Raw genomic sequence first — 24,273 nt, 5'->3', positions numbered from 1 at the left:
TTCAAGAACGATTCGAGTAGAGATCCGGGAAACTACAGACTGGCGAGTCTGACCTCGGTACCAGGAAATATGGTAGAAGCGCTGATAAAGGACCGTAACATTGATCACCTTTACAGACGTGATCTGATGAAGACAAATCGGTTTGTAACCAACAGCTTCTGCAAAGGAAGATCTTGCTTGATGAACTTGCTGCACTTCTTCAAGGGAGTAAACAGGCAGATAGAGAAGGGTGACCCGGTCGACATTGTATATCTGGATTTTCAGAAGGCGTTCAACAAGGTTCCGCATGAATGACTACTTTGAAAAATTGCGAGCCACGGAATTGAGGGTGAAATACTCACGTGGATCAAAAATTGGCTGGTGGATAGGAACAGAGAGTGGAGGTAAATGGACAATACTCGGACTGGAAAAGCGTCACGAGTGGAATGCCGCAGGGTTCGGTGTTTGGACCCGTGCTCAACATATTTATAAATGATCTGGAAATTTGTACGACGAGTGAGGTAATTAAATTTGCAGACAATGCGTAGTTATTCATAGTAGTAAAGATGCAGGAGGATTGCGAAGACCAGCAACATGACAAACACGCTCAAGAAATGAGCCCTGACATGGCAAATGAGATTTAACGTGGATAAGTGTAAGGTGATGCATGCTTGTAACAAAAATCTTATACATGAATACAGGATGTCCGGTGCAGTACTTGAAGAGACTCCCCAGGAAAGAGACTTGGGAGTACTGGTTGACAAGTCAATGAAGCCGTCCACGCAATGTGTGGCGGTGGCAAAAAGAGCAAATAGAATGCTGGGAATGATTAAGAAGGGGATCACAAATAGATCGGAGAAGGTTATCATGCCGCTGTACAAGGTTATCATGCCGCTGGAATACTGTGTCCAGCACTGGTCGCCGTACATGAAGAAGGACACGGTACTACTCAAAAGGGTCCAGAGAAGAGAGACTAAAATGGTTAAGGGGGGTTGAGGAGTTGCTGTATAGTGAGAGATTAGAGAAACTGGGTCTCTTCTCCCTTGAAAAGAGGAGACAGAGGGGACATGATAGAAACATTCAAGATAATGAAGGGAATAGACCTAGTAGATAAAAACAGTTGTTCACCCTCTCCAAGGTAGAGAGAACGAGAGGGCACTCTCTAAAGTTAAAAGGGGATACATTCCGTACAAACGTAAGGAAGTTCTTCTTCACCCAGAGAGTGGTAAAAAACTGTAATGCTCTTCCGGAGGCTGTTATAGGGGGAAAACACCCTCCAGGGATTTAAGACAAAGTCAAACAAGTTCCTGGTGAACCAGAACATGTGGCTATGTATACTCCCAGTATCTAACTTGAGTTAGATTATCTTATTGTAATTTGCATTGAACATTACAGGTAAACATAAGAACATAGGAATTGCTGCTGCGGCGTCAGACCAGTGGTTCAGCATGCCCAGCAGTCTGCTAACATGGCGGCCCTTAGGTCAAAGACCAGTGCCCTAACTGAGACTAGTCTTATCTGCGTATGTTCTGGTTCACCAGGAACTTGTCTGACTTTGTCTTAAATCCCTGGAGGGTGTTTTCCCCCTTATCTGCGTTTACAGGAATAGCAGTGATACCGAAACTGGAATTTTAACTTGCTGATGTCTACTTTGGAACACAATAGTATCAATCCCCATCCTAATATACAGAAGCTGTTGGTTACAAATCAACATATCCAAAACTTACCAATCTCTCAAAATGAGTGGAACAAGATACTTTTAAAAGAGCAGAGAAATAGTGTCTGACCACCAATTTGTTTCATTAGAGGAATAAAAGCTTTTAGATGACAGTAATAACTTCAAGTTACTCCAGACAATCATGTACTTTCTAAGGACTCTAAGCACACTTTAGGAAAGCAAGTTCCTCCTGTGCAGCATACTACTAGAAGCAGAACATGGAAACAAACACAAAAAGTGGAGTTTCAGTGGTATTCCAATCGTGGTGGGCAAGAGTACTAATTCCTATAATAAAAGTCTCTTGTTACAAGGTCTTTATTCTTGTAAAACAACTTTTATTGTTATGACCCTCTGTTGATATGATCACAACAACTGGAATACCACCGAGACTCCATTTTTTGTGTTTATGTTTTCAGAAGTAGAACATAAACACATACTGTACCTCCAAAGCCTGGCGAAGAAACGTCCTTTTCTCAGATTTGGCCCATTCAATACACTCTAAGCATAATTCAACCTTAGAAAATATTTAATAAAAACAGCATCAAACTGCATTCTTTTATCAAAAGAAAACATACTGCACTTAAAAATAAAACAGTATAACCATAACATACTATCAAACTCCCTCACATAAATTGGCTGTACAAGTACATCGGTCAACTCCTGAAAGAGTTCCCACTAGAAAACTGCTTCCTAAATTCAGCAGCTACTTCTTGCTCAGAGCTAGGGGTCTGCAAATATTTTTAGCAAAATGTCCAGTTTGAAAGGTCATGGAGAACTGTGTGCAGCCCCCCCCCCCCCCCCACATCTTCCAGCGGCACTTTAGATGTGGGTTACTATAATGATAGTGTACAATATGACCCCAAGCAGGCGTCATATTGGGGAAGAAATGTTTTAAGTTTTAGAGTTGCCTTAGCTGGTGCTCCAACTCAGAAGATCTTTAAATGTTATTAAAATTGTAAAACAAATATTGTATTTCACAGACCTTTCTTTTATGGTTTGTTTAAAGTTGTTGTTGAATAGTGATGTCACCCTGCACAGGGAGTGCATGTTAGCATCCCATTATGGCTGTGCCACGATCCTGAGAGCAATTGTGAATTATGTGAAGAGTAGGAGAATAGGCAGCCCTTGATGATGTATATGTAAGTTATATATTTAAAAAATATATATATTATGGTGGTTTTATAGGCACGATTTGAGACTCAAGTTTGTGCCAATTAGTGATGTGAATGGCAGCATTTAATATCTTTGGAACCCTGGAAAAAAGGCACTTTGCCAAAATACCATACCATATTGTTTCTTATACCCTGCAACTGTCTGCCAAGAATCATTACGGCTTACGGAACATTAATAAGATTTATAACTTTAACATCAAGGATCAGACAATAAAGAGTTCAGGTCCTAGATTACAGTGAGAATAGATATATTTTTCATGACTTCCTGAACTGAAGGTAGGAAGAAATCTTTTGTAAGCAGGCTGGAAGGCAATTCCAAATCTTGGGGCCCTGGAACTCGAAGGTGGATTTGAAGAGTGATTTTCTCCGGATTTGATGTGCAGAGGCTGTTTATAGTGCTGAGTCACTCTTAAGTTGCAGAAGGACTTAGTAACCTGAACAGCTGATGTTAGCCCGGTTGAGTTTTTCCCGTATATAGCCTTGTGGACCATACATGCGACTTTAAAATGCCTTGTTTTTTTGAGTGAGAATTAAAAATATTCATCCAAACTGAAATGTTATTGTTGGTATTGGGTGATAACAGGAGTAGGGCAGTGCTGACTCAGATAACACATGTTTGAAATATTTGTATTTGATCACACAATATATACCAAGGTGTGGGTGGCATAGATACTTGTGGGATGTAACCAAGTAGTCCTCAAGTTGGAAGGGACCTAGCAACCTCAGCCACCAACACTGAGGCCGAAAATGCAAAGTCTACCCCAAGTGGTAAAGCCATGTAAAAGATATGAACTGACGACCAAGTGGCTGACTAACTAATCTCTGCAATTGAAATCGACTGTGATTCAACTCAGGACATTGACTGTGCCCTGGTAGAATGCGCTTTCATCAACAAAGGAGGCGTTTGCCCAGCAAGCACATAAGCAGACACAATAGCCTTCTTGAGCCATCTACCCTTCTTGAGCCTGCTACCCTTTCCAGCTTCCGGCATAGAGAACAAATGATTGGAGTGCCTAAACTCATTGGTATCTGATCAGAACACGACACACATCCAACAATGCAACACCTGGAAATTCTCTGGGTAATCGTCTCTACTAAACGATGACAAGGACTGATTAAGATGAAAGGCTGACACCACTTTGGGAACAAAGGAAGGCACAGTACAGAGGGAGATGCCTGCCTTCGTAAAGTGGAGAAACAGATTCAGATAGGCAGAGCCTGCAACTCTGACACCCTCCTGGCTGAAGTAACAGCTATCAGACATACCGCCTTCAACGTAAGGGAAATCTTATCCATACCATCAGGGAAATTCGATCCAGCAGCTCAAATGGTATCCTTTGCATTGCCTGAAGCACCAGGTTAAGGTTCCATGGAGGAGAAACTACCCTTCTAGGGGCTTGAGACGTACTCACTTCAAGGAACGCATGATGTCTGGATGCACGGCTAGCGAGGAATTCTAAAGATGCCCTCAAAAACAGGCCAGCACTGCCTCCAAGACCTTCAATGAATTGTAAGCCAACCCTTTGTCCAAACCATCCTGCAAAAAGGAAAGAATATGCATTAAAGAAGCCACTGCTTGCGAGACCCTCTGCGCAGCACACCAGGATTTAAAGGACCTCCACACTCTTGCTAACAACATGGAACGCTTTTTGGCCCACAGAAAGGTGGTAATGACCTCTTCAGAGCAATCCCTCCACCTCAGCCTCATCCTCTGAAAAGCCAAGCTATAAAGCTAAATGGGGAGGGATCCTCCATGAGAATTGGTCCTTCAGATAGAGACCCTTTCACCCTTCCCCCCAGATGTAGAGGGTTGCAGCCTAAGTCCGCATACCATGGGTGCCTGTGTCAGTCTGGAGCTACCAGAAATACTTCAGACAGCTATGGTTGGAGGCGTGCATCCAGAGCCTCTTCCCTGAAGTCTTTCCTTCTGCTGAAAAACTGCGGGACCTTGTTCCCTGTCACCATTAAGTCGAGCAAAGGCATTCCCCAAGGAACCATGATCCTCTGGCAGGCCTTCCAAGAGAGTTCCCACTCCCCTTGGTCCAACCAGTGCCTGCTGAGGAATCTACTTGTACATTCAACTCCCCCACAATGTGAGCTGCCGAGAGTTATCAGGTGGACTTCCGCCCACTGTCACAGAAACTGTGCTTCCTGAAGTAAAGAACTCTTCATGACTCACAGACTGTTGATATATCTCACTGTTGTCGCCTTGCCTGAAAGCACCTGGACGGTCTTGCCCTTGATCATCAGCTGAACGCCTGTAGAAGCCAGTGAATGGCCTTCAATTCCAAATGACTGACTGACCATGTCGCTTCTGTGGCAGATCAGAGGCCTTGTGCCAACTTGCCTAGACAGTGGGCTCCCCAGCCCATCAGGCTTGCATCTGTAGAAACCACTATTCATTCTGGTACCACCAGGGAAATGCCCATGCTCAGAATGTCTGCCTCTATCCACCAACATACACTGAACCTGGATGACACTGTCTATGACAGCTTCTGAGATTAGTCCTCCGACACTGGAGACCAGCGGCTGAGAAGCAACATCTGCAAGGGACTCATGGGAAACTGAGCCCAAGGAACCACATCCAGTGTGGATGCCATTGTCCCCAGCACCTGCTCCTCCAGCAGGAAGATCTTCCCGACCCACAGATATTTTAGGGACTGGGTTGGAAACAACTGACTATTCTCCAGACTGATGACCCAACCGAGGACTCAAAGAAGACTGGCCACCCAACTACAGGCCCGCACACAGTCCTGATTAGAGTTGAAAGGGGACAGAAATCAAATCCATCTCTGTCCATCCCGACTGGAATCGAATCCGTCCCTATAAACTTCAGAAATAGTTATTTAATTTAATGATGCTAATGTCAGCCGACAACTTCCTCTGAAGGTAGTCAAAAAAACAGTTACTTACTGTAACAGGTGTTATCCAGGGACAGCAGACAGATATTCTCAAGATATGGGTGACGTCATCCACGGAGCCCCGATGCGGACAGCTTCACAAGCAGACTTGCCTGAAGAACTTTTAGAAAGATCGCGACTGCTGTACCGCGCATGTGCGAGTGCCTTCCCGCCCGAGGTAGGGCGCGCGTCTCCTCAGTTCAGATAGCTAGCTAAGAAGCCAACCAAGGGAGGTGGGTGGGTTGTGAGAATATCTGCCTGCTGTCCCTGGATAAGGTAAGTAACTGTGCTTTATCCCAGGACAAGCAGGCAACATATTCTCAACATTTGAGTGACCTCCAAGCTAACCTGAATGGGATGGTGGAAGTGTTGGCAATTCAGGAGAGTAAATTTTGTAATACTGCCTGGCCAAATTGGCCATACCGTCTGGCAAAAGAATCCAGACAGTAATTAGAGGTGAATGTATGAACCGAGGACCAAGTGGCAGCCTTGCAGATTTCCTCAATAGGAGTAGATCCAAGGAAAGATACAGATGCCACCATGGCTCTAACTTTATGGGCTGTGACTCGACCCTCTAGATCAGTGGTCTCAAACTCGCGGCCCGGTGAACCACATGCGGCCTGCCAAGTATTATTTTGAGGCCCTTGGTATGTTTATCATAATCACAAAAGTAAAATAAAACAGTTTCTTGATCATATGTCTCTTTAGCTATAAATTACAATATTATTATTAAGACTTAGCCAAAAGGAAAGATTTATAAACTATAAAGAGTTTTACCTCATGCAAAAATTGTCATTTCTCTAATAAGACATTAACTATTTTTTCTGAGGCCCTCCAAGTACCTACAAATCTAAAATATGGCTCTGCAAAGGGTTTCGTTTGAGACCACTGTTCTAGATGCAGTCCAGCCTGAGCATTGCATAAAGAGATGCAAGCAGCCAATCAGTTGGAGATGGTTCACTTGGAAACTGGATGTCCCAACTTGTTTGTATCGAAGGAGACAAAAAGTTGAGGAGAAGTAGTGCAAGTAGAAATCTAAAGCACGCTTACTTCCTTGATACTGTAACCCATTAGGGTTACAATATCTGAGGCAACATGGCTTTACAAAAGAACAAACGAACCTGATTGAATTTTTTGATTGGATGACCGAAGAGCTGGATCGAGGACATATGCTAGATGTAATTTACTTAGATTTCACCAAAGCCTTTGATACGGTTCCTCATAGGAGGCTCTTGAACAAACTTGAAGGGCTGAAGTTAGGACCTAAAGTGGTGAACTGGATTAGAAATAGGCTGTCGGACAAACGCCAGAGGGTGGTGTTTAATGGAAGTCACTCGGAGGAAGGAAAGGTGAGTCCCTCAGGATTAGGTGCTGGGGCCGATTCTGTTCAATATGTTTGTGAGTGACATTGCTGAAGGGTTAGAAGGAAAAGTTTGCCTTTTTGCGTATCATACCAAGATTTCTAACAGAGTAGACACCGAAAAGGGTGTGGAAAATATGAAAAAGATCTGCAAAAGTTAGAGGAATGGTCTAATGCCTGGCAACTAAAACTCAATGCAAAGAAATGCAGAGTAATGCATTTGGGGATTAATAATCAGAAAGAATTGTATATGCTGGGAGGTGAGAAGCTGATATGCATGGACACAGAGAGGGACCTTGGGGTGATAGTGTCTGAAGATCTAAAGGCAAAAAAACAATGTGACAAGGCGGTGGCTGCTGCCAGAAGGATGCTGGGCTGTATAAAGAGAGATGTAGCCAGTAGAAGGAAGAAGGTGTTGATGACTCTGTACAGGGGCAGGCGCAGGTGCAGGCGACTCGAAACTTCGAATTTCTTCAAATAAGCGTCCGCATCGGGGCTCCGTTGGATCACGTCACCCATTAGTGAGAATACCTGCCTGCTTGTCCTGGGATAATTCTCCTATTTTATTTTTTAGGCTTCTAGCATTTGCATACAGACACTTCAAATTGTGTTTTTTCCTTGCAACTACAGGCTGCTGAGAAGACAGGGAAAATCTGAGTCTTTTACTCTGCCTTCCTCTTAAACCCTCCTGGCTTTCTTTCACCATTATTAGAACCTCTCCTGTTTCAATAGTATCCTCTAAGGATACCTCACACCGAACCATCCGCTCCCGGGCGACTGTCGGCTTTCCCCCACATCTGTTTAAAAGCTGCTCTATCTCCTTTTTATTTTTTTTTTTTTTTTTTTTAACTTTTTATTTATAGAATTTTCATTCTTTCAATACATAAATCACATATTATAAAATGTATAATAAAATATATATGTATGTACATATTCATATCATAGATATTCATCCCTTCCCCTATTAATTGTTTTTCCATTTTTCTTTCATATTAATATCTATATTTCCCACCCTAACCCTATATTACTATTATCAATGTGTTAAGATATCTGATCTCTAGAATAATTAGTCAATGGATCCCATATTTTCTTAAAATTTTTAATATTTCCTTGTTGTAAAGCCAAAATTTTCTCCATTTTGTAAATGTGACATACCCAAAAGCTCAGAGCAAAATAATGTATACTTACCCAAAGATATGTCTTCTACTTTTCTCCTCTCAGAAGGAGAATGTCCTCTTCCCTCCTTCTCTAAAGGCTATATATACTACTCCAAACTCTAAAGGCTATATATACTACTGTCTGACTGATTTTGCAGAGCTAAAAAGAGAACTACAAAAATATAACCCACCAAAACTCAAGTTTACCTTTCCCAAGTTTGAATACCACCAGACAAAATGTTCCAATGGATGTATTTTTTTATTTTCTCAGCACAGCAGATCCTCTCATTACCTTTTCAGGTGTGGGGAAAAGGGTAATTTAGAAGTAGTATAAGAGTAATTTGAGCCTAGCAGTGGGTGGGCAGATAGTAGCTCACAGGTTGCTGTGAAAACTATCTTTAATGCAGATCCTCTATAACCTCCCTTCTAGAACCAGGTTTACTGACAGTAAGGCACTGGGCCAGCATTCCTCCCCTCAAGGGTCACCTGTGGAATCTGATCTCTTAAGAAAGTCCTCAGAGTTCAATTTCAAACTAAGGCTGAAACCAGCCAGAGAGGTCTCTTCTCAAGGAGCACTTTTAGGTTAGGGTGAGAGCCGAGATACATTTTGACTGCAAAATGTTATATTAGTCAATATGCAATACTCATCTGACCTGCTTATTTCCAGAGGTTGCAGTTACTGAAGGACGTGGGCAGCCCAAGATGAAAGGAAAGGACTTTTTTAAATCACCTTCATAGTTACTGATTTGCCATATTCAGCAAAAGGGCCACAAACATACAGGGGATAAGTACTCTTTTCTGACCAAACATGGCTTACTACGAATTGTCTCACCTCCTGTCCTGTAGCTGCTTCCATGTCCAGGAAGAGGTCAAGCAGAGATCTGACCAGGCGGGCGGCTTTTGCTTTACTGATGGAGTTCAGGAAGGGCCGAACATACTTCAAAAGCCCACCAAGCTCTGCAATGCATAAAAGTTCTGCTTACACTACAGCTCTTTAGGCCCCTTCTCACCTACCCCATGCCTGCACTCATGTACTATGCAATTCTTTGGAAATCATTGATCTTCTCCCTACCCCCCAATTCGTTTCTAGCAAGCCAAGCTCCACAACCTGTCAAAGACTGTTCTATGGTAGATTAAGGAAACTAAACTATAAAGCACCTATGAACACATCCAGGTTTGAATATTACATGATGCATTAAAAAGCACACATATTCTAGGCTATTCAGTGCACTTTCTCACAGAAACAAGACAGCGAATAAAGGCCAAATGGCCCATCCAGGCTGCCCATCCACATCATCCACTATCTCCTCCTCTCCCTGTTGTTTGTCCCATACTTTCTTGAATTCAGACAGTCTTTGTCTCCACCACCTCTACTTGAAGACTATTCCACACATCTACCACCTTTTTAGTAAAAAAAAGTATTTCCTTTTTAGTAAAAAAAGATTACTCCTAGGCCTGTCAACTCTTAACCTCATTCTATGCCCTCTCACTCTGGAGTTTCCTTTCAACTGTAAGAGACTTGCTTCATGTGTATTTAGGCTACATGGGTATTTAAACATGTCTATCATATCTCCCCTCTCCCATGCTTCCTCCAAAGTATACATACTGCGTAAACACTGGCACTATAGAACTACTTTCTCAGATCAGTGCACATATTAAACAAATATTAATAACAGATATATAAGGATGGGAAGCAGATGAAGACCCACATTCTGTTAATATCTTAGAAAGACAGTACCAAGCAACACTGAAAAGAGGGCTGTATGAATATCTCTCTTCCCAGACCTCCACCTCTGCACCCCTTCTCCTTCCTCGCCCATATATACATGCCATAGAATCATCTTTTTCAAACAGCCATGGCTGTTTTTGTGCTTTTGCCATGCAAGAGTTTGGGCTCATGCCTGAGCTCCTTCCTCACCTGCCGCCTGGCCGGTCTTGGCTAGGAGCCCCCCAAGCTCCAGAATGCTCTGCTCCTTGACTCGCACGGCCTCCTCATCGCTGTCCTGAATGTCGCGCTTCACTAGAAAACAGAAATTCAAGCCCCTCTTAAAAACAATTCTAAACTACTACTGCATACCTGGACTCAGTAAACTATGCCTGGATCCAAAGAGTCGCTGGTGTAATTCTGAGGGGAAAAAAACAGCATATCTGTTACAAGACGCAATGCAGTTTTATTAAATCCTTTTCTTTAAAAAATAAAAAATACAAAACCTAGTTATCTGTATAAAAAGTGAACATCTTACCAGGCAAGATTCTGGGATATGAAAATATAAACTCCTTTACAACTGATCCTAGACATGGAGGGGCAGAATAAAAAATGTGCCCAAGTCTGAGGTTGGACATTTTGTGCAAAATGTCCACAAACCCAATAGGATGAAGATGTATTGGGAGGGGCCGAAGGCTCCGATTGGCTCAAAAATTCCATTTTGAGCCAATAAGGGTCTTTGGCTCCTCCCAATGCATCGGGAAGCCCTGTTATTACGGAGGAGGGCATAAGCTTACCTCCTGCCATTTGCTCTTCCAAAGGTGGAAGGGGGGTTTCCGGGGATGTGGGAGGAGGGTCCAGGAATGTTGGGGGGGATGTAGTTGGGGGGAGTGGAGATGTCTGGGGAGGTACAGGATATTGGGGAGATGTTGGGATGTGGGGGATGTCAGGGGGAGGGGTGTAGGGCTCTGTGGCTCAGCTGATCCTGGCAAGGGGAATCCCCATCAGCAGAACCACCAGGAATCCCTGAAACCAGCTTAGCTGACGGGGACTCCTGTGCCGCGATCAGCTGATGGGAAGCCTATGGGTTTGGGGTTTTTATTTTGCTCTTTGGGTGATGGGAGGGGGTTGTGACCGTGGGGGGGGGGGGGGGGGTGTCGTACCTTCAATCCTCCAGTGTTTTTCTCAGTTTGGCCACCTTTGTGGAACTTAGGCACAACTCAAACAGGTCTAACTGCCAGCGTCTAAGTTTCCTAGCTAGGAAACCTTTGATTATGGCTGGGGTACATCCAGATTGAAGCCCACCCATAACACACTTCCCAACACACCCCTTTGTTTTCTGGACGCACAGCAGCTTAGAAGTGCTGCTGCATGTCCAGAAAGTTGGTTTTGATTATCGGCACTTGGGACGTCCCTGCTATTAGGATGTCCAAGTGCCGACTTAGGCTTGTTTTTGGACGTTTTAAACTTTTGATTATGAGCCCCATAGTATTCTAGATACTCAGGCCTCTTTGCTTAGCCATCTGTAACTGAATGCACTTCTTTATGGAAGCTATACAAGAGCAATGACAAAGTTGTTTTGCACATCAGGGCTCTTTGTGTACTTATTTTTAAAGGGCAAACTAAAAAACATGTTGAGACTGTATGAATTACACTGGTAAAAACAAAAAAAGTTTCTGGATGACTTCTTTATCCTGAGATTTCTGCTGTCACTGATGCCACATGGATAGATGTATTTATTCCTTTATTTACCTAAAGGTAGTTCAAAGCAATGTACACAAAATACAAAACTATCTATTAAGCCAATGGTTTCCAACCCTATCCTGGAGGATCACCAGGCCAATCGGGTTTTCAGGCTAGCCCTAATGAATATGATTGAGAGAGATTTGCATATAATGGAAGTGAGAGGCATGCAAATCTGCTCCATGCATATTCATTAGGTCTATCCTGAAAACCCGATTGGCCTGGTGGTCCTCCAGAATAGGGTTGGGAACCACTGTATTAAGCAATACATTACACAATAAAAGAATTGCATTCTATACTTTGAAATGTACCAAAGGCAATAATAACATAATAAAATCAAACAGAAAAGCTCCAAAACTAAAGACCAGAAGCGAAATATCAAGGAAAACCAAAGCAGGCAACTGAGACTTCAAGACCCCTCTGAAGTGCTGTTTTTTTCCTTTATAAAGAAAAAATAGTTAATGTCTTATTTAAAAAAATGACAATTTTGCATGAGGTAAAAACTCTTTATCTATAATAATAAAACCCCAGAGCGTGCATGCGCTGTTGAACGATCGTGAGTCCTGGGGGTGGCGTGAGGTGTGCTTCTGTGTCAGTCCTCACGGCGCCTGCGCCAGTGACTCCTCCCTCCCGCTGCCGCTCCTCTTCAAAGCGCCTTGGGTCTTCTACAAATTTGCTTGCTCCTTTTACTAGCATTTAAAAAATGAAGGTAAAAGTTTAAATTCATCATCAGTCCTCTGCAATTCCTAATGTGGGTTTAATTCATTTTCAGTAGCAATAGGGTTAATATGAACTGAAGCTGGCTTTGAAGAATTGGAAAACTAACAGAGAGAATCACAGATCTCTCATGATGAGCAGGAAAAGCTCAATATAAATCCAGCAAAACTTTGTGAAATTGTCTTGCCAACAAAGTTATCTAAATTTGAACCTGCGAGGAAAGAAGGAGAGCAAAGATAAAGAAAGATAAAGCAGGCTGCAATTTTGATGCAAATTTGCTTCCTGCCCCAGGACCAATGGGGTGTTACTTCCTGATTGAAGGATGTCTAGGGGATTGATGCAGGGAGTTGCCAGAGGAATGGAAAAGAAATGGGAGGGTTTCGTTTTTAAGGGAGGAAGGTTCTGCTTTGTTTGTGCAGAAACATAGAAAACTGGAAGATACATTGATTCCACAGAGCGAGAGAGGTAAAAGCAAAATAACTGTATTCTTTGAGCCCAGCTATGCATGTATGGTGTGAAGTTGCAATCCCCCTCCTCCAATGACAGAGTCTGCAATAAAAACTCTGCCTGTTTTGTTTTGAACTGAGAGAAACTGCCTGTAAAACACATAAGCCCAGATCTTAGTATGTGTTTGTGGTTCTCCTGATACTCTAGAGCAGTGGTCTCAAACTCAAACCCTTTGCAGGGCCACATGTTGACTTTGTAGGTACTTGAAGGGCCGCAGAAAAAATAGTTAACATCTTATTAAATAAATGACAATTTTGCATGAGGTTAAACTCTTTATGGTTTATAAATCTTTCCTTTTCTCTAAGTCTTAATAATAATGTTGTAATTTATAGCTAAAGAGACACAGGATCAAAAAACTGTTTTATTTTACCTTTGTGATTATGATAAAGATACCGAGGGCCTCAAAATAGTACCTGGCAGGCCGTGAGTTTGAGACCACTGAATTAAGGGGAACGGTTAATCTGCTGGATCTGTTGGAGGGCAGAGGGGAGAATAGGACAATCAAGCCATTGTGACATCACTGATGAGGTTGGCTCTTATTGGGGGAATGAGGCATTATGACATCACAATCTCAGCTCTGCTTCCCAAAGACAAACAGGATGTCATGGTTATAGTTAAGCCAGTGGTCTCCAACTCAAACCCTTTGCAGGGCCACATTTTGGATTTGTAGGTACTTGGAGGGCCTCAGAAAAAATAGTTAACATCTTATTTTAAAAATGACAATTTTGCATGAGGTAAAAAACTCTTTATAGTTTATAAATCTTTCCTTTTCTCTAAGTCTTAATACTAATGTTGTAATTTATAGCTAAAGAGACACATGATCAAGAAACTGTTTTATTTTACTTTTGTGATTATGATAAACATACCGAGGGCCTCAAAATAGTACCTGGTGAGCCGCATGTGGCCCCTGGGCCGCGAGTTTGAGACCACTGTTCTAGAGGCTGTGTGCTAAAACAAATCATAGTTTAATAGTACTGGCCTGAACAATAAAGCACAGTTGTTTGTGTCTTAAAATCTGGATGATTAGACTTGCTTTACGTAGATCAGAACTATCTATAATAATAAAACCCTAGAGCGCGCATGCGCTGTTGAACAATCGTGAGTCCTGGTGGCGTGAGGTGTGCTTCTGTGTCAGTCCTCACGGCGCCTGCACCAGCAACTCCTCCTTCCCGCTGCCGCTCTTCTTCAAAGCGCTTCAGGTCTTCTACTGGCCTAATTTTCTCTGCTGCATCCCTGATGACGTCATCAGGGACGCAGCAGAGGAAATTAGGCCAGTAGAAGACCCGAAGCAGTGTGTTTAGTGTGCCTGGGACGCTGCTGGAGCTGCCAGGTTTGTCAGCCGTCTAGCGGTGGGAGGGTCGGCTGAGAGGGTCAACGGGGGTTTCTGTTGTGCCAGGTAGGGGGGGGAGTTGCGGTGTGTTAGTGGTGTGCCTAAGGTCAGGGGGAGTTGCGGGTGTTAGTGGTGTGCCTAGGGTCGGCGCAGGGGGGGTTTAAAAACATGTTGCTCAGGGGGATGGGAAGCAGGCAGGCAGACTGGCATGGGGGGGGGGTTTCAGTGGAAGGGGGATGGGAGGCAGGCAGGCTGGTATCAGAGGGGGAGGTGGGGGAGTTCAATGGAAGGCAGGCAGGCAGGATGGCATCGGGGGGGTGGTTTCCTTGGAAATATGCTGCTCAGGGGGAAGGAGGCAGGCTGGCATCGGGGGTGGGGGGGTTTCAGTGGAAGGGGGATGGGAGGCAGGCTGGCATCGGAGGGGGGTAGGGGGTTCAATGGAAGGCAGGCAGGATGGCATGGGGGAGTGGTTTCCATGGCAACATGCTGCTCAGGGGGATGGGAGGCAGGCAGGGAGGCTGGTATCGGAGGGGGGTGGGAGGTTTCATGGAAGCATGCTACTAATATGGACTCAACTAACTACTGGCAAACAAAAATTATTTTGACTGCACCAATAGTGCCTGTTCAAACAATTTTGTCAAAAATGGAAAACAAGAGATAAGCAAATTAATTAACATCAAATACAGATTTTGTCAAAAGACAGGCTATTGTGACAATATATGCCAATCTAAGGAAAGATGGCCTTTGATGATGACAAATGAATGTTCATCACAGTGATTTTTACAACCTCACTAGAACTCTTAAACTAGAGGGACACAATCAAGACAACATCAAGTTTCAAGTTTTATTAAAATTTGATATTCTGCTTATCAAGCTTATAAGCAGCATACATTTAAAATATAAAATTGGGGTAACAGATTATGACAGAGTCGTACTGGTACAGAAAGGAGAAAGCAGAGAGCTAAATATCAAAATAGGACAGAAAGCCATTAAAGGGTAGTATAGTAGGAGAGGACCCGTCTGTAGATAAAGGTTTGGAGAAAGATTTAATTAAAGATCAAATGCATCTTTGAATAGGAATGTTTTTAGTTTTGTTTTAAAGTGTTCTAATATCATTTCTTCACATAATTCTATGGGCTTTGAATTCCAGAGCATGGGAGCGGTAACTAAGAAGATGGTAGAATGGGTCGTGCTAATGAGACACATGGATGGAATGGATAGAAGATGTTGGGTATTTTACCTCAGTGTTCTTGAAGGGGCATATGGGATTAAGAATCTATCAAGAAATTCCAGAGTTAGTGATGCGTGTTTTGAATGTTAGAAACAAAATTTTACATGTGATTCTGTGGGATACTGGGAGCCAATGTGTCTTGATTAGAAGGGGTATTACATGATCACATTTTCAATAAGCTCTACTGCAGTGTTTTGGATAATTTGCAAGCGTCTGAGCTTTTTGGACAATTCCTTTGTATAATGCATTGCAGTAATCCAGCTGAGAGATAATAAGAGAATGAACCAGAATGTTTAATGAGGAGAGCTCGAGAATTTTAGAGACAGAACGTATCATTCGAAGTCTGTGAAAGGTCTTTTGTACAACAGAGCTAATCTGTTGCTGATATGTTAACTTGCTGTCCAATATGATGCCCAAAAGCTTCAAAGATGACGTTATATGAAATGGTGATAAATTGAGACATGGTGGGTCTTGGAAGCTTTCCAAAGAGAAAACCATCAACTTCAACAAAGTCCCCCCATCATCTAATGATTCACTTAAACTTATGTTATGAATCCAGTACAAAAAAATACTCAAATCATTGAATTATGGCAAAGGAGTTCCAATCTTACTAAACAACACACCGATTCTTTCCTATTTATTTATTTAAAAATTTATATTTATATACCACATAAAACTATATTTGGTCCTTTCTTCCTAGAAATGATAACCAAAAGCCTCTCAACCAATGCAGTACCAAAATTCTGGAAATACGCCTTAGTCTTCCCCAAATTAAAAAAACAAAATTTAGATGAAACCCAATGCACTAACTACCAACCTATTGCCAACCTGCCTTTCATTGCCAAACTCATAAAAAAAAATAGTGTTCAATCAACTTTTTGACTTTTTCGAGAAAACGAATGCTCTTCACCCAAATTATTCCATAGAACTCTCTCTCCTTGATCTCACCACCACTATCTATTACTATCACGATCACCACAAATCTGTCCTTCTGCTATCTCTCGATCTAGCGGCAGTATCTGACACAATCGATCACGGCCTCCTCCTTCATCGTCTCAAAAACAGTGGAATTTCACGATCCGCTTTCCACTGGTTCTCCTCTTATTTCGCAGATCGGAAATTCAAAGTCCACTCCAGAGGAACATCTTCTTCCCCTATCACCCATACTTATGGCATTCCACAAGGCTCTATCCTCTCCTCTTTAACATCTTCTTAGCTCCACTACTGACCTTATCTCAATCAGTTTGATTTACCACTTTCACCTATGCCGACGACATTCAACTTCTACACCCCATCAACCCTACAAACATCAATGACATTCAAGAAATTAATACCAAATTCAACAGAATTAGCTTATGGGTCCAAACCAACAGATTCAAGTAATACTATTTCCGGTTAAAAACAATAAAACTTTAAAAGGACTAATATGTATTGAATCCTGTCCAATCCAAATCGAACCCAAAGTCAAGTTACTAGGAATCATCCTAGACAAAGATATCACCTATTACGACCAAATCAGTTCATCGACCCAAATATGCTTTTACAAACTTCGACTAATTTGCGCTATAACCCGCCTCTATTCAACCCCTAATTCATTCCCTGATTATCTCACATATTGATTATTGCAACTCATTATATCACGGTATAACTCAAAAGGAAATCTACCGATTACAAATGATCCAAAACACCACCATCAAACTTATATACAAAGCAAGAAAATATGACCACGTCCTGCCCCGAAATTCATTGATTACCAGTCTCCCATCGAACAACATATAAAATACTGTTACTCGTTTACAAAATTAAACTCACCCACTACCCAGCTTTTTTAGATAAAAATCTCATCCCTTATGCATCCTCTCGGGCCCCGAGATCCGCTGATCAGATCTGCTGACTGTTCCCCCAATCAAATAACTTTTCTAAACTCAAAACACCATCTTTTCCGCCACAGCCCCTGTCCCCTGGAATGCTATGCCATCACACCTCCACCTTGAAAACTCTCTCAACAAATTCAAAACCAAACTTAAAACCTTTCTATTTAAAACGCTTACCAAAATACAAGATAAGATCCCTTCTCCAACTATTTCCAACAATTAATGAGAACCGCTTTTAAGAAGTGATTTACCTTTCCTACTTGTTTATCCGCTTCTTACCTCCCTTTAATTTTTATTTTAACTTCGATGTAATTTTGAATCTTCCCCTTCTCCAGCACCTCTTGTATCAGTTTTGTCTATATTCTTGTCTTCGTCCTGTCCACATATTGCCCCTTTTTATTTTTAACTTAAATTTTAGCATTTTAAACCAACCAGGTGCTTTTCGATGGCCGGTATATCAAATTGTAAATAAACTTGGATTCCTTTTGTAAACTCCACACGCATTCTACATGTTAGATTCACAACTCTACTTCACTGAATATATTTCTCAGGTAGTTAAAAGATGTTTTTTCCAGACTGGCAAAAAAGATCAATCTGCTCATTGATCTTTCTCCCAGCACTTAATATTTTAATTAACTCATTAGTAATTCAACAGATAAAAAACTATTGTAATTCACTTTTTGCAGGCATCAGAAATAAATATACAGACTTCAAATCATCCAAAATATCAATATCCAACTGATACACAATGCTGGGAAATATAAATCACATCACCCCCATTACTAAAGGAATCCCACTGTCTCCCTCCCTATTCCCCATCGAATAACATACAAAACATTATTACAGTACCGTATTTTCACGCAAATAACACGCACCCGTATAAAACGCGCACACGTGTATAGCGCGCAGAAATCACGATGATAAGCACAAAAACTTTGGTATAACGCGCTCACGATTATACCGCGCATGCTGCCCGACTCTCCGTTCACCCCCCTGACTTCCGTGCACTGCCTCGCCTCTCCGTGCGCTGTCCCGACTCTCCGTTCACCCCCCCTGACTTCCGTGCACTGCCCCGCCTCTCCGTGCGCTGTCCCGACTCTCCGTTCACCCCCCCTGACTTCCGTGCACTGCCCCGCCTCTCCGTGCGCTGTCCCGACTCTCCGTTCACCCCCCCCCTGACTTCCGTGCACTGCCCTGACTTTCCGTGCGCTGTCCCGACTCTCCGTTCACCCCCCCTGACTTCCGTGCACTGCCCCGCCTCTCCGTGCGCTGTCCCGACTCTCCGTTCACCCCCCCCTGACTTCCGTGCACTGCCCCGCCTCTCCGTGCGCTGTCCCGACTCTCCGTTCACCCCCCCTGACTTCCATGCACTGCCCTGACTTTCCGTGCGCTGTCCCGACTCTCCGTTCACCCCCCCTGACTTCCGTGCACTGCCCTGACTTTCCGTGCGCTGTCCCGACTCTCCGTTCACCCCCCTGACTTCCGTGCACTGCCCCGCCTCTCCGTGCGCTGTCCCGACTCTCCGTTCACCCCCCCCCCCGACGTCCGATTCATCCCCCCCCCCGGCAGGACCATTCGCACCCCCACCCCGAAGGACCGCCGACTCCCCGACAATATCGGGCCAGGAGGGAGCCCAAACCCTCCTGGCCACGGCGACCCCCTACCCCCACCCCGCACTACATTACGGGCAGGAGGGATCCCAGGCCCTCCTGCCCTCGACGCAAACCCCCCTCCCCCCCAACGACCGCCCCCCCAAGAACCTCCGACCGCCCCCCCCAGCCGACCCGCGACCCCCCTGGCGACCCCCACGACGCCCCCACCCCCCTTCCCCGTACCTTTGGTAGTTGGGCCAGAAGGGAGCCCAAACCCTCCTGGCCACGGCGACCCCCTAACCCCACCCCGCACTACATTACGGGCAGGAGGGATCCCAGGCCCTCCTGCCCTCGACGCAAACCCCCCTCCCCCCCAACGACCGCCCCCCCCAAGAACCTCCGACCGCCCCCCAGCCGACCCGCGACCCCCCTGGCGACCCCCACGACCCCCCCACCCCCCTTCCCCGTACCTTTGGTAGTTGGCCGGACAGACGGGAGCCAAACCCGCCTGTCCGGCAGGCAGCCAACGAAGGAATGAGGCCGGATTGGCCCATCCGTCCTAAAGCTCCGCCTACTGGTGGGGCCTAAGGCGCGTGGGCCAATCAGAATAGGCCCTGGAGCCTTAGGTCCCACCTGGGGGCGCGGCCTGAGGCACATGGGCCCAACCCGACCATGTGCCTCAGGCCGCGCCCCCAGGTGGGACCTAAGGCTCCAGGGCCTATTCTGATTGGCCCACGCGCCTTAGGCCCCACCAGTAGGCGGAGCTTTAGGACGGATGGGCCAATCCGGCCTCATTCCTTCGTTGGCTGCCTGCCGGACAGGCGGGTTTGGCTCCCGTCTGTCCGGCCAACTTCCAAAGGTACGGGGAATGGGGGTGGGGGGGTCGTGGGGGTCGGCCAGGGGGGTCGCGGGTCGGCTGGGGGGGCGGTCGGAGGTTCTTGGGGGGGGGACGGTCGTTGGGGGGGAGGGGGGTTTGCGTCGAGGGCAGGAGGGCCTGGGATCCCTCCTGCCCGTAATGTAGTGCGGGGTGGGGTTAGGGGGTCGCCGTGGCCAGGAGGGTTTGGGCTCCCTTCTGGCCCGATATTGTCGGGAAGTCGGCGGTCCTTCGGGGTGGGGGTGCGAGTGGTCCTGCCGGGGGGGGGGGGGATGTATCGGACGTCGGGGAGTCGGCCGGGCAAGAGGGCTTGGGCTCCCTCTTGCTCCGATCGTGGATGCGGGTGCGGGTGGGAGCGCGTGCGAGTGGTCGTTCGGGGTGGGGGTGCGAGTGGTCCTGCTGGGGGGGTGAATTGGGCGTCGGGCGGGGTGGGAACTATGTTTTAAAACTTTCGTATACCGCGCTCACGCATATAACGCGCTAGGGGTATGCGCGGTAGGTAAAAACGCGTATAACGCGCGCGTTATATGCGTGAAAATACGGTACTTGTCTACAAGACTCTTCAAACAGATGAACCCATTTATCTCTCCTGTCTACTTAGACCACTCTGCGACCCGATTCACTAACCTCGTGGCCGATCATCCTCCGATCCACACAAGCAAATGAGGGGAAACGGCATCCAAAGAAGGAAGGATGCGATTCACTAAACAAATGCAGGCACACTGACTGGGCTGGCCAATCCAAAACAAGCGACTGCTGTCGCTTGCGAAAAACCCTGCTCTCTGCTCCAATTCTCCTGCTCTGGCCACCCTTCTTCTCTGCCCCGATTCTCCTGCCCTTCCCCTCAGTGCAAGCCCGTGGTTTTAACCCGTGGATTAAAACAATGGACTCACGAAGGTAAAACGTAAAAGAAGTAAAAAAGTTTTCCAGCTCTACTGGGCAGATGGTCTGCGCATGCGTCGGGATCGCTGGAGAGCGATCCATGCAGTCGGTTGGGGGCGTGATTCTGATCATCCTCTTTTGCATGAGGACATGTTGTGAATCAGCCCCCCGGATCCAGATCGGATAGGGAGTTTTGTGAATCTAGTCCTTATTCCTTACACACCTCGTAGGACACTAAGAACTGCTGATCAAACTCAATTAGTCATCCCATCCAATTGAGAAGTTATCCATGAACACATTTGTGAATCATCTTTTTCTATACACGGTCCTACCCTCTGAAACCAACTCCTGGTCACGTTACACCTTCACACCTCTCTAAAGATTCAAATCAGATCTGAAAACTTATCTCTTTAAAGATGCATATTTTTTTTAAATCTAAGCTCTGGACAGATGTTCAGGACAGCCTCCCTACTATATTTTCCCCAAAACATTTCTTTAAAACACTATAGTTTCTCCTCCCCTCACAATCATGTCTTTTTCTCATCACTTCTCCCTCTATTTTAATTGTAAGCTGCCTAGGTTTCCCCAAATAGGTGGGATAGAAAGTTCTAATAAACTTGGAAACTAGTGGTTAGAGCTGCTGCCTCAGCACCTTGAGGTTGGTAGTTCTATCCTAGCTCCTTGTGACTCTAGGCAAGTCACTTAACACTCCATTGCTCCAGGTACTAGTTAGATTATAAGCCTGCTGGGATAGATAGGGAAAATACTTTAAAGTACCTGATTACTATTCAATGTATTGTAAACTGCTTTAGGTGACTCTCTCTCCATTGAAAAATGTGGTCAATAAATCCAAATAAATAAAGTAGGAAGATAAGGAATTTTTTCCTGCAGCTTGGCAACTTATTCAAATAGTTTTCAGGTTAATTAAAAGCTGACTCGCTTCTAAAATAAGGCAGCACGTTATTCCTTTATATCACTTCCACCTATGGCACCTCCTTCATGGTTTATAAATTCTTAGACATACTGTATTTTATGCCAGATAAATAATACATAACGGACACAGAACAACCAGTAATTATATTTTGTAATACAATATGTATTCCTCCATATGATAACCTCATATATTCTTCCAAAAACAGCACACAGAAGCAGTTGTTCAGTACACCCGGTCCCATGTGTTATTAACAGTCAACTACATCACCGCTGTTTGAAAATACTCTAGACTATTTTGACAAAATTAGGAAGCAGCTAAAAAAGGTTTTACCAGTATTTCATCACACCATCCAATGAACAATCCAAAACCCATGGTAAACTTTGGTGTTTCCACAAACAATGGATAAACAAGTAGATGTAGTTTGTTGATATAGCTTAAATGAGAAAGAGCTATGTAAGGTTCTGAATGTCAGTGTTAAACGTAAGAATATAACAGCAGACAAGACTGACTGGGTTAGTCTCAATAATTTATTTTCTAACTGACAAGATAATCAGTCGCAAGATGTTTTCCACACAAGTTTTCTTACTCATCCTAAATCTTACAACCATCTCCAGAATGTTAACCCATAGAAACCAAGTAAATTATTACACATTATATATTTAAAAAAAAAGAAATAAATTCCAGAATGATCCCATTTGCATGCTGTGCTAATTTTCATGTTGAGCCAATAAAAGTTACATTAAAATAAGATCTATGCACACATTTTCAAATGTGATTAACCTCATGATATCTTTAAGTTTAGTTGAACTGTCATTAAAATTCACACAAAATAAGAACATCCTAAGAAATTATTCTACACACAGACAAAAAAAAGATGCAACCATAAACGCTTTCATCTCTATTAAAAATTCATCATTTAAATATATATAAAAAAAGACTAGTTTGATACTTCCCCAAACGAGAACGGCATTCTCTGGCTATTTCCAGTTTTAAGTTTGGCTGTCAATAAGTGGGGCAGCCTAATTATCTCCTGGGATTAAGGCACAAAAGTCCCTGTAAATCTGAGAATTTAGCGCTATCCCCACTTGTAGATGTAAATAGATTGAGATCCAGGAATGGACGTGTCCAGTGTCTTCATCCAGTCTTTGCAGTGTCTCATCCTTCCTCCCCACCCCCCCTTCTTTTCCCTCTCGCTTCCCACCTGTTTGAAGAAAGTCAATGCCTAGCGCCGGAACCGAGTCGGGTAGAAGAGGCCTGAAGGCAGGCTCCAGCAGCCCCTTTCCACCCCTAGCACGCTGCTTCCAAATAGATTGTGCATCCCCCCCTCCCAGCTCCCCGTGAACATGAGCCAACAGGACACAATTCTGCTGCTTCTCTCCTTTCCCCAAACCTCCCCGTCGCCGGCCAGGGCCTGGGAGCATAACCGTGAGTCAGCAGCCGGCCTCCCTTTCTCTCTCCGTCCCTGCACCTGCCGCCACTCCCACCTCCTCCAGTCCGACCCCCACAGCCTCCGTCCCACTCACCGATGGAGTGCAGGATATCTATGGACGCGTCCCGGTCCGTGGTAAGCAGGGACTGCGCCCGCTGGAACTCCACCACCGCCGCGGCAGCCATCTTCCTTCGCTTAATCCGCCGCCTCTGCGCTTCGAGCGGAAATGACGGACACCGGAAGTCGGCCCGCCCAGGGGACGCCGGGACTTGGAGTTCCGCTTCTGACTAGGGACGTGGGCTAGGGTTCTGAAGCTTTGGGAGTCCCTACCGGGCTACAACGATCCAAAACTCGGAACCAGAAAGGAGATGGCAAAAGGCTTCATTTTCTCGTTTTTACGAATACAGTAGAACTTCACCAGCCTGTACTAATGCTACAGTGAACAGGCAATAGATATCTAACAGATGATGACTGCCTAAGGCTACCTGGTTTATCCAATAGCCCACCTACACTAACTACTAAGGTTTACAATCCCTTCCTCTCCTTTAGAGATCCTCCTCTGTGTTTGTCCCATGCTTTCTTCAATCCAGAAAAACAAGCAAGGCGCCTGGATGAAAACCAAGACTCTTTTCAGCACCATGGATAAGTGAGTACAGGGCAGGATTAATTCTTCAGCTGGGCCCTAGATAGTGGCACACAAGTAAACTGGTTCCTCTGGCTCCACCCCCTGCCCTAGGGTTACCAGATTTTCTCATTAAAAAAAGAGAGGACACATAGCCTTGCCCTGATCTGCCCAGTCACACCCCATTCTGCTCCCAGCCCCACCCCCACACAAACCTTGTCTCTTCTTCCCTGAGCTCGGGGCCACATCTGGAGTGGCTCCAAGGATGTGCAGATGCACGCATGCATGTGACATCATCGCTTCACATCCAGGTATACTCGGAGGCCCCAATCTCGAGGCCTTCCAAAACCCGTACAAACTACAGGATCTTGGAAATCACAGTCCTCTAAAATTAGGACAAGTCCAGGTTTTCCCAAACATCTAGTAACATAGTAGATGACGGCAGATAAAGACCCAAATGGTCCATCCAGTCTGTCCAACCTGATTCAATTTAAATTTTTAAATTTTTTCTTCTTAGCTATTTCTGGGCAAGAATCCAAAGCTTTACC

General features: G+C 44.7%; 1 protein-coding gene across 2 annotated transcripts in view; it reads right to left on the bottom strand.

Moving 5' to 3' along the window:
* Positions 1 to 23,355, bottom strand: part of PSMD11 (proteasome 26S subunit, non-ATPase 11) — a 73,347-nt gene extending 49,992 nt beyond the window's left edge. The window contains exons 1-4 of one of the 2 annotated variants that reach the window (XM_033918222.1): positions 23,198 to 23,355; positions 10,363 to 10,410; positions 9,118 to 9,242; positions 2,139 to 2,210 (exon numbers count right to left, since the gene is read on the bottom strand). In XM_033918222.1, coding sequence (XP_033774113.1) covers positions 2,139 to 2,210; positions 9,118 to 9,242; positions 10,363 to 10,410; positions 23,198 to 23,288 — 336 coding nt within the window. In that variant the 5' untranslated portion in view covers positions 23,289 to 23,355. Of the gene's footprint in view, positions 1 to 2,138; positions 2,211 to 9,117; positions 9,243 to 10,203; positions 10,306 to 10,362; positions 10,411 to 23,197 lie in introns of both variants that reach the window. The other variant, XM_033918221.1, reaches the window with a different exon arrangement.
* Between the last annotated feature and the right edge of the window lie 918 nt (positions 23,356 to 24,273).

The sequence above is a fragment of the Geotrypetes seraphini genome, chromosome 13, assembly GCF_902459505.1.
Source record: "Geotrypetes seraphini chromosome 13, aGeoSer1.1, whole genome shotgun sequence".
Classification (NCBI taxonomy): Eukaryota; Metazoa; Chordata; class Amphibia; order Gymnophiona; family Dermophiidae; genus Geotrypetes; species Geotrypetes seraphini.
This window is presented reverse-complemented; position numbering and strand designations above follow the sequence as displayed.